Below are 11197 nucleotides of genomic sequence, written 5' to 3'. Positions count from 1 at the left end.
AAGCAGACATGCTGTTGTAGATATTTACTTTCAAACAGGTTCTCTATCACCCACCATCTGCTTTTAAAGGGTCTTTTTTTCCTTTTTTTCCAATGACTAATGCTGCATTTAACCCCAGAGAGCCTCTGATCTAAACATCAGAAAGTTTCTGCAGCAGAGGAACAGAAAAAAGGAGGCGGGGGAGGGCGGGTGGATGAGCTTCCTGTTGTTCTAACTTGGCTTACTGGTAGGGTTCTCAAATCAAACTAGAAATCTCACCGCTAAGGCAGCCACCACTCAAATCCTTGATACAGCTGCCAGACTTGCATTATACTCGCGTTCAGAGTCTTGAGACTAGAGCAGCGTAGACCGAGGGAAGCCAGCGCTGTGCAGGGGCTGGGGACCCAGCCCGTGTCACTGACTTGTGTGGACAAGCCACATCAGCTCTTAGTCCACTTCCTCTATCTGTACAAAGATGTGAACGGCACCTTCTTCATAAAGAAGCAGATGAAAACTGCAGGGATGGGAGACCGCCTGTTTGCTTTTGCAGGCTCAGAGACAGAGATCAAAATTTACACTAGAAAGAGTTGGGGGAAAAGTCCACAATAATGGCACAGATTCTTCAGTGTTTGGGTCCAGGATCATCCCTAAGGGCGAGAGATAGTTTTACAGAAATATCAAGTGTGATTTCTGGGAGCACAGCAGAATTCTGCAGTACCTGAAAGACACGGGAGGAAATTTCGTGTCATAGTCTTTCAGCAGTGTGTTGGCTGAATAAGGTTTTCTGTTCAGGAAAGTGTCAGACAGAATGGTTACCCCAGTTCCTCCAGGTACTGTGTGGGCAGAACTCCCGCAAAGCAGTGTCAGTGTAACTCCTTCTATGCCAGGAGGGATGTCCCAGGCAATGACAGGGAAAAGAACCCTGTTCACTGTGCTTGAACCAAAAATCACACTGGGACTTGGTCTCCAAAGTCAAAAGGCACATTGGATTGATCCATGTGAGAGTGTCCTTTTTCTTCTACAGACAAGTCTGGTAAAGCACAAGGTTTTTCTAGAATTACAGTTTCAATTTACACACTTTCCTTAATCTTTTGGTGCACTAGACCACTGCATAGAGCAGTGCTCTGATGAAGGATCTCAGGGCTACAAACCCTGAACCAGCCCATGCATTACGTGGAGTGAAGAGCAAACAAGAATTCTGGAAACTGAGGAAGCAGGAGAAATGCAGAAAACAAAGTAACTTATAAGAAAGGAATTACAATGTCTTGGTTGAAATCTTGTGTACCTTTTAATGGTATATAGCGCAAAACAGTGCTATACTATTCAGCTCTCAGAACTGAAGGAAAGCAAGGGAGACTGGTAAGGCCGCACCTCGATTACTGTGTTCATTTTTGGGCCCCTCACTCCAAAAAGGCCATTGAATGACTCGAGCATGTCCAGAGAAGGGCAACGGAGCTGGTGCAGGGTCTGGAGCACAGGTCTGATGGGGAGCGGCTGAGGGAACTGGGGGGGTTTAGTCTGGAGAAGAGGAGGCTGAGGGGAGACCTCATGGCCCTCTACAACTACCTGAAAGGAGGGTGCAGAGAGGGGGGATGAGTCTCTTTAACCAAGTAACAGGCAATAGGACAAGAGGTAATGGCCTCAAGTTGCACCAGGGAAGGTTTAGACTAGATATTAGGAAGTATTTCTTTCCAGAACGGGTTGTTAGGTGTTGGAATGGGCTGTCCAGGGAGGTGGTGGAGTCACCATGCCTGAAGGGGTTTAAGAGTCGGGTGGACATAGTGCTTAGGGATCTGGTGTAGTTGGGATCTGTCAGTGCTAGGTTAACGGTTGGACTAGATGATCTTCAAGGTCCTTTCCAACCTAGGTGATTCTGTGATTCTGTGTGATTCTGTGAGATAGTAACTGCACCAAAAGGGAACATATTTGATAGGCTTCACAGTATAAGCTGATTAATACTGAATGACTCGGAGTACTCAATTCAAATAATTGAAAAATTCTAGAATGTTGCTCTCCCAGAAGTCCCAAGGCCCTAACTATGTCTTGCTTTTCCAGTCTCCAGGGGACAGCATAATAACTACTGCTTAAACATCTCAGCATTATGTGCCCACGCGGAGTTTTGTAACCCCCGTGACAGCTCCAGGGTTCCCACAGTCTGAACCCCTCAGAGCTGAAGTCAGTCTACCTGAATAGTGTCTCTGACTTCATCCTTGTTGCAGAATTTTCGAACCCTAGGCCATGAAAATAGCTTGGAATAAAAGAATACAGAAACCTCTAACAGGTTTACAGGCACTTTTCCAGCTTTGGCAACTATCTCCACTTAAAGTTCATAGGCAAAAGTCTGCTTTGTGTGTGTTCCTACTCCCTTGCAAATTGTGCTGCCAGAGCTGTCTGTGCTGCAGACAGACCGATTGACAGCTTTGCCTCCAGCCAGAATCCTGATTCAAAGGAATATCAAATTCCGTGTAATAAAGTTTGCATGAAATTTTTACCTGCAACAATTCCCCAATGTGCTGAACTGCATGATACTGACTTATATAATACATCATTTTAGCAGCAGAGCTAAACAAAATGCAAAGCCAGATTCAGTTTGATTTTTTTCTCGTGATCATAGACATTATACCACAACTGATAGCTATAAACCTTTACTTCCATTATTTTGTAGTACATAAACATCAAATACAAAATTTTCTTCAACAAGTGTTTCAATCAAATCAAATATTTAAAAGTAGATTTTAAAAAATATTTCAACTATAAGAAAAAAAATTTTTAGGTGAAAGATTCAAAGTATGTGAAACATTGAAAAGCACTGCTTCAGTATTATTGAAATACTTTAAATTTTTAAAAATGAAATGTTAGAATGGAAATATTTCCATAGACAATTGATTTGGATGAAATCACATGTTCTAACAGAACAATATTCCTTTGAAAAATTTTCCAATTGCATTTTCTAGTGGCCAATTTTTCAATGACATTTTCCAAAGAACAATCTATATCTGAAAATTTTTCAACAAGCTCTTGTGAACTCTTAAAGGAACAAAGAAGTAGTTTTCCAATAATAGATTTTGAAAGGCAGATATTATTCTATGTTTTACACTTTTTTACTGAAAAAGTAGCATACCAAATATAGAGTAATTGCCTGGACTTTCTGTTAACTCCTTTTTTAACTTAAGATTCGAATTTCTGAGAAATGTTCCCAAACTTCAATTAAAAACCTTGAGTGATTTGATTTTAAAATGGATTGATGTAAATGTTGCTTACCTTAGATAGATATATACAACTGGTATCCAGACATGTTTCCCTCAGGCAGCTTGGTCTGAACTCTGGTGTCCAAGCATGGCATCCAGTTCAAATTCGGGTCTGCAGCTTGCATTTTTTTCTTTATTAGACTGAGTTAGAGAAGTTACCTGAATTTCAGTGCTACCTGCAAGTCCAGTTATTGATCTTATACCAAGTGCTAGCAATACAAAAGCACCCAAAGAATACTCCAGCGTAAAACTGGACGCAGCTTTACACTTTGCTGAGATCAGGCTGAGAGTCTGCTTTGACTCACTTGTGATACTGTTTACAACAAACATTTACAACATTTCCAATTTCTATTTTGTTTCCTTAATCATTGCTTCCAGTTTTTCAACCATACACTCACTACTGAAGCTGGCTATGCCTAGGCGGGCATTAGTAGATGTGCTGAGGAGCCCAGGTTTGTATACATAACATGGATATGTGAGGAGGGAAGTGGTTGGTAGCTTAAAGCAATACCTCACAAGTGAGACTTACAGAGTGAAAAATACTGCAATGATCTACAGCCCAAGTTCCAAGTTTGCACTTCAAATCTGCCAGTTCAGGACTTGGAATCCACACTGATTCCAACACTCTGACATTTAGGGAAATTCATGGCCTCTTTTCAAGCCTGTAGCTTTGAATATATTTCCAAAGATGTAGAGGTTAATTTCTTCCCGTTTAGATGGACAGCATTTGGATCTAGATCAGAAGCACCTCCTCAGATAGCGTAAATGACAATGGCCCCTTTTGCTCTGTTGCAGTTTTGGGAATGTGCTCCAGCTATAGATTTGCTCTTTGAGTTCACATCCAGAAGTCAAGGGGGAATACAGTTTTCAGTCCTTCTCCACTGAGTGAAAGAGAGATGAGGGTTATGCAGGCCACAGCACAGAGCTCTGTCAGTGAACTTCACTTAACAGAATCTGGTTGCTTTGCATCACAGGAGTAGACAACCACAATGCCTTATAGTATCTGCAGAGCTGGGAGTTTACAGGAGATGCACCTGGATACCAAGAAGAAAAGTCTGTTCCATGTATTCACTCCTCTCTTGTTTCACAGAAATAATTAGATTGCTTGTTGTTCTCTGCCTCAATCTCTTGTTCCACTTTTCCTATAAGCTGGTTCAGCTGTCCTAAATTACAGATCAAAAAGCTAAATGCTAAAGGCCAGGCTAATTCTCTAGTTTCTTTCTATAGTCCATGAAAAAAACCCAGACAGTTCAGAGGGCAATTCATCTCATCCTGAGATAGCCATCTACAGTAAGTTAGACAAATAGCTCTTTGGAGGTGTATCTCCATCCATTGCAAAAGGAACCTCCTTCAGACTTTGGCATATACCTTTCCTGTGTTTAAAGTTAAGTGAGATAAATCACATCCACAGCTGTTGTCCGTGTAAAGAGGGCTCAGATATAAAGCTGTGGTGAGAGAAGATCACTGCAGAAACACCCATGGCAGCCTGAGATACTAGCCATCTGTTCTAGCCATTCTGCCAGATGTTACTGATCCCTGTGGCACAGCCAGTGGGACATGGGCATCCTATGAGTTCTGTCTGGTGAGCAGTCAGCTGATTGCTCCTGAAGGGATCTGACCCTGACCTGGCTGAACTTTTTGCTGAAACAGCTGAGAAATGCTCCCTCCCTTTGCTCAGCTGTGGACTCAGAAACTATCACAAGAGGGGCAGTAACAAACCACAGGCAGCTGTTACAGAAGGTTGCGTTATCAGGACATCAGGAATGAATGCAAAATACTCCTGGAAGGCTTAGCTTTTTCAACTAATACTTTCTTATTTCTGCTTGAGCTACAGAGGATCTCTGAAGAATCATCCAATTTGTTCTATATATACCCCAACTGGTTGTTATTCTTTGCCCTGGAGGGAGTTGCAAATTGTGTATGCAGCCTGTACTTTGTAAAGAGATTGCAAAATAGTAGTATCCCTCCACTTGCACAGCCCAAACAGATGGCACTGGGCAGGTAAAGAGCTATCTCTGAGAAATGCTAGCTATGAACAGTCTTTCAAACATTAATAATTTGAGAAATGCAAGAGCAGAAATTAGATGTAAAGTGACACAAATGACTTCTAGAAGATATCATTAGTTAAAAAATGATGTGTATAAAAGAGAAGAGCAGAAAAGCACAATCATACAAGCCAATATGAACTGACCCGATCTACCTGAGAGACAATCACATCAGAACCTCACTGCAAAGACAATGTAGCCGTTAATCTAGTGAGGGCAACCAGGCCAGATGTTTTGCTTGGATTTTGTCTTTTTATTGCCAGCTGCTGTGCACCAGCCTGAAGCATCAAGATGGGGGACTTGGGATGAACACAGAAGCAAAGGTAAATATGTTATTAAATGCATCTTAAAAGGGAGGAATATTGCAAGGAACGAAGGATCTAAGGATAACGGGGTATACAACTCTTCATCTGTAGGTCAATTTTTATTGCATTTCAGATCAGCAATTGTGCAAGTCATTATTATCTGGTCAGTTTTATTGAATCAATTTGGCAGTCTCAGTACAGTGTCTAATGTATAGAGGGAAAATTTTAAAAGACTGAAGAGATTTAGGAGTCTAAGTCCTACTCATTATCAGTGGAACTTAATCTCTCTGAAGAGTTAAGTACTTTTGAAAATGGGATGTGGTCTTCTAAGTCATGCACACACTTTTGAAAATATTATCCTGCTTGGCCACAGCACAGTGTGATGCTTGCTGGTCTCCTTGCTGTCAATCATGGCAGAGAGGTCAAGGACTGAGTGGCTCACAGCGATTACTGCCTTATGAAATTCCCCTTTTCTTCTTCTCAGAACAGTCCCTCCTGTTGAGAGCAGGCATGTTGGCAGGCAATGATGTTGTACAGAAATACAGATTTCAGTGGAGAAACAGAGAAACCTGTTGTCTGGAGAAGGCACCATGGTGTTTTCCACAAGTGAAAAATGTTAAAAACTGAGAGATGTATAAATGAATACAATGCAGAGGTAGGGATAAGCTAAATGAAACACTGGTAGATCTGGAAAGATCTGATGTGCCACTGGGACAGTGGAGTCTATTTTCCTGTAAGTGCCAGGACTACAAAGGAAACCTGCAAAACTGTTAAATAAAACTGGGATTTAAAAAGGAAGGGAAAATAGTTGTTTTAATTAATGCCAGGAATAATAGATATTTTCTTCTCTTCTGATTAAAATGGTTATGGAGGAACAGGGTTACAGAGCTGCTACAGCCATCAGCAGTAGTGTTGCTGTTGCTACCAGTCTGCCTTCAGCTTCCTTAATTGGGTGTGCTCAGAACCTCACCTCAGGGTGTGTGTGGGGTACATCTCAATTTCATATCCTTTAGCCCAATCCCCATGCTTAATTCTCTTAGATTCCACTTATCTGGTCTCATCAGAAGTTTTCAATGAACCAAAGGAGATCTATTTTTTTTAAATAATAAATTACCCCAAGCTCCCTCTCAAGATCTTTGTCCTTCTCACATGTTAAACAGCTTCTGACCCTTAAGAGATGCTGGTGGGACAGAAGTTGTGGTGGTGGCTGTGGTTTGACCCACAACCTAGATACCTCAGCATCTGAGACACTGGCTATTCAACACAGCTCCAGTTCCATTCCATACATGCATTCTGCCAGCAGGAAGTCCCCAGCCAGCAAGGGTGAAACAGGAGTGAGCACTGGGCACCTAATCACAGAATTCTGTGAGCCCCTGCTCCACCTGGATATGTCCTTTTGTCACCAAAGAGCTCTATTTTGCTTATTGTTTTTTATAGCTGATCTTCATCTATCCAGATGGTTTTACGCTGCTCTTCTCCAATCCGGTCTTTTATTGTTCGGATAAGATCTTCAATACTGCTCCATGCATCTGCCTCTACAGAGGCATAAAGACATGGCAGTGCTTCCAGTTCTTTCTCCTTCAGACGGCACATACGTAAAAACTCATCTTCAGTCTCCGGCTTTGGCAATAGTTTCCTGTATCAAATAAGCAGACCAAAAATAAATGTCTTACATTTTAAGTTCATCCTGTAGTCCCAGCTGTCCCATCAAGAATTTATTTTCTACTGACTATATACAAGCAATAAAAGCAGTGGAGAATACAGCTACTCCAGGTCTATCCTCCCCTTATCTCCATGCTGCCCCCAAGGAAAAATATTTGCTATGGGGAAACAATTTAAGAGGATTGAATGTAGGGAGAGTGCAAGTGTTTACGACCTTTCCTCTTCCAGCTAGCATTACCTTAAGAAATGCTGTGGGAGTGCTGAGCATGGAGAAAACCACATATTCTTCAGTCTCATCCTCCCACAATGCTCATTCCTATCAGTGACGGTGAAAGAGTGCTAGATTTGGGGAATTCCTACTTTCTCTGGTTGTAAGATCTGGAGGAGTCATGGGAGGAAATAGTGCACATAGAAGCACCAGATGAAGAGAGAAGAGGTTCTTTATTTCTCTCAGCGAGAACATTATTGGACTTGAGAATTATTCACTGAATAAGACGGAATATCAAATATGCAAAAGGTTTGATATGTTACCTGAACCTCTTGATGTTTTTCTCTGAGACTCTGATAAAGAGAACAATAGGATATATCTTGGCTTTGATTAAATCCTTTGTGCAGCTTATTCCAGCTTCCAAGAGACAATGCTTGTTCTAAAAACAAAGTCATAACAGTGTTACAAAGGGACATTCACTGCTGTGGAATCTAGAGATAAAGGTATCCCTACCTTACGGGGTCAGCTGAAAAGCTCTCCATTTACCACTGTACTGATTTAAAACCTTTTAATCAAATATACATTTAAAGTCCAAACTCCTCCTACTGGTTTACAACTAGTCAGTCAAATAACAGCTGAGCTTAATAGCTTTCTGAAAAGGTTTTAAATAGAAATGGATTGATTTAAAGATGAAGACTATGATAAAATACCAGTTTTACATATATACACAAACACACATACTTGCTCTTTGTTCAGAGAGAACATCTGCAACTACTTGTAAGAGAAAAAAACATCACTTTAATTCTCCTTTTTTTCATGCTGTGCATCAAATCTCCTCTATTTGATACCTGATACTCTACTCTGACATTGTTATCTTTGTACTGTACAACCCCGTGTCTGTGTTTCAGGCTATCCTTTCTTTTGTCTAGGTCCTTGTATCTCTTACTCTTTCGCACATTCATATATACTTATGATATGAGAAGGAACTGAATTTTTGCTGCATCAGTGTGGGCCATCCCAGGGAATGAGCGAGAATATAAAAGTATATGGCTGAGCATGAAAAAGAAAAGGAAAAGCAAGAGCACAAATAAAAGCCATTTGAGGGAATAAATACAAATCTGAGATTGAAGGTGGGCAAGCGAGAGAGAACATGCAACTGTAAATTGGTCAGTCTCTTATTCAAGAAGAAACACACACTGCAGACAGATTGACAGGCAGCCTATCAAAGGGATACAGAGTACTCTGAGCACCTTGGCAGTGACAGCCTCAATATTGGCAGGTACAATACATTCATATGTGTTCAAATTCTTTTCTCTGCTGAAGATGATAGTCTCCGTTCTTTGCTTCCTTAAGAACTCTTCCTTTGTTACAACATCTGGAAAGAGATGTGGGTGAGGACAAAATGAAGATTACAACAACAGAACACCTCGAAAACTATCCAGTAGTACCTCTTCACATAGGATGTAAGGATGGTTCGGTGAAAGAAGACGAGCAATGAATTGTCTTAACAGCTGCCTCATTTCTTCCATTGAATTCAATTAAAGCCTAATCTGATCACAGCTGAGCATCTCAGCTATATCCTGCACCAATGAGTCCTTGGGCAATTACTACAACACTATGAAGGCATTAAATTAAAACAGTAAATACAATTCCAGCACCTAATGTTATATAGTAACATTTCAGGGATGCTGAGAAGTGCTAAAAAAAGAAGGTCTCTTCAGTATAGGCTCCTAAAACAAGGATTTAGTGTTGCAACATTTGTGTTTAAAGTTTCAAAAAATTTGGCTTAGGTTGCAATGTGTGATACTGGCCCCCTTGTGAATTGCAGCTCTACATCAAAGCTTTTGTTTTATGTTGCAAGACAGGGGATATTTATTATAATACTTAACTTTTCCGTTTCTCTGTCTGGATAACTGTAAGACTGCATACTATGCAGTGGGTATTCAATATTAGTGTAAAAATGAAACATCAGCTATGTTTAATGCTGTGTTGTATACAATCCTGCCCTATAGCAATCACGGTACTGCATATTGCTTTAATGGTAAATACTTAGCATGGAAGAAAATCAGTCTTTCGGGTAGATCAAATGCACAATCTTCATAGCCTTGGATAAGATAGAAACCTAAAGTTGCTCTAGGGAAGATATTCCTCATAATAGCAAATACTAGAAACAAATTAATCAAAATTTCACATTGCCTAGATATGCAGTATGCAAACAGTATGCAAACAGAAAGAGCACTCACAGCATTTCAGTCTCTCAGGGGCATCCTAGCAACCACACAGCATACACATGGATAATATTCATAGACATTGTGACTCTCATAACCATGTGCATTGGCTGTCTCAAAAACATTCAAATATCTCAGATATTCTCAAAAAGCAGGATTTACAGTGACACATAACTCTGATGTGACTTGAAGTACCTCACACAACCATCACATGTACATGCCCCTACGTGTGCACGCATATATATGTTCATATTTCTAACACTGAGGGTTAACAGTCATGGTCCTCTCTTATCCCATTACCTGGCTTGCATATGTTGAATTCAAGGGCACCTCCAGAGTTGAGAAGCTTCTGTACCAAGGTCTTGGCAAGCATGGTGGGAGTGAAAAGTACTGGGCGCCTGCGCTCACAGTGGATTGGTCTCACCAAGCTATAAGGGATCAGACTGAGTCTCTTATTGATTTCACTTTCGGAATCCAAATCTGAGTAAAGAACAAGACATTTATCCTCTGGTTTCCTCTCCATCAGTATTAGGAGAAAAAGAAGGAGAAACACATGAACCAGAAGTGACATGGTTAGTCATACTGGTCCTCATTTCTCTTTTGTCAAGGTTGTCTTTACTATTTATCTAGTAGCATGATGTCCAACTTAATACTAAATAATTCAAGTGACTTTTGCTTTCAAGAGATTATTTCATAGTTTAACAGGACACTTGCTTGGAGAATCTTTCTGCTTATTAGCTTGACTTCAAGTTAAACGTTTTCGGACAAAGAGCAAGAAAGCACCTGGGAAGAACTACCATCTAAACAGGAAGTTTCAGTGTCCTAAACTTGCTCATGAAAGCTTATTGCCTCAAGCACTTCTAGCAAAATCAGTTTTTCTCACAAATGGTGTCGAATTTTTGCAGAGCAGATCACAGATGCCAGTAATAGGAAAGACCTATGACATTTTTCACAGCCATGCTGTTACATAGACCTTTATGTAGGCCTTTCTATCAGTGCCATCTGTGTAAAAGCTATTACTATTTTATATCCATACCTTCCAGCTTATCAGGCAATGGCTTCTTTGCTTCAGATGAGGTCCGTGCCAGACCAGAGGGCCAGCCAGTGACGATACGGACTCGTTCATTGCTATTCATACGCTTATATTTGTTTTCAGACCTACTGACAAACTGCAAAGGTGAACAAAGAGATTTGACCCTCATTTCTTACATCCTTTATCGTCCCATGTATTCATCAGCCCACACTTGTTATCTACGAGATCTGAATTACCTATGTCCATCAAAGACAAGACTCCATGGATCTGTTGACTGAATTCTAAGGCTCTTTAAATATCATAGATTTGATTCAGAGCTTTTGTTAATCCCCTTTGGGATTTCTTCTTTTGTTCTCTGCTCTTAAGCGGCATGTTTTTTTCTTCACAGAGCTCCCTGCTATCACCAGTACAAGCACTGATATGTCCACAGCAGAGTAACATACCCGCTCTGAGTATTTGCACAAATGTATCACAGGTTATAGCCAAAAC

At 40.7% G+C, this 11197-nt stretch overlaps 1 protein-coding gene across 2 annotated transcripts in view; it reads right to left on the bottom strand.

The window, feature by feature from the left end:
• Window positions 1–2608: 2608 nt before the first annotated feature.
• The window catches only part of CARD11 (caspase recruitment domain family member 11), a 50647-nt gene continuing 42058 nt past the window's right edge, over window positions 2609–11197 (bottom strand). For both annotated transcript variants that reach the window (XM_074886108.1, XM_074886109.1), the window contains exons 20-24: window positions 10712–10844; window positions 9976–10155; window positions 8698–8822; window positions 7771–7886; window positions 2609–7213 (exon numbers count right to left, since the gene is read on the bottom strand). In XM_074886108.1, coding sequence (XP_074742209.1) covers window positions 7009–7213; window positions 7771–7886; window positions 8698–8822; window positions 9976–10155; window positions 10712–10844 — 759 coding nt within the window. In that variant the 3' untranslated portion in view covers window positions 2609–7008. The remainder of the gene's footprint in view (window positions 7214–7770; window positions 7887–8697; window positions 8823–9975; window positions 10156–10711; window positions 10845–11197) is intronic.

The sequence above is a fragment of the Strix uralensis genome, chromosome 16 (genome assembly GCF_047716275.1).
Source record: "Strix uralensis isolate ZFMK-TIS-50842 chromosome 16, bStrUra1, whole genome shotgun sequence".
In the NCBI taxonomy this organism is placed as follows: domain Eukaryota; kingdom Metazoa; phylum Chordata; class Aves; order Strigiformes; family Strigidae; genus Strix; species Strix uralensis.
Note: the sequence above shows the minus strand (reverse complement) of the source record. Positions and strands in the feature narration are given on the sequence as shown.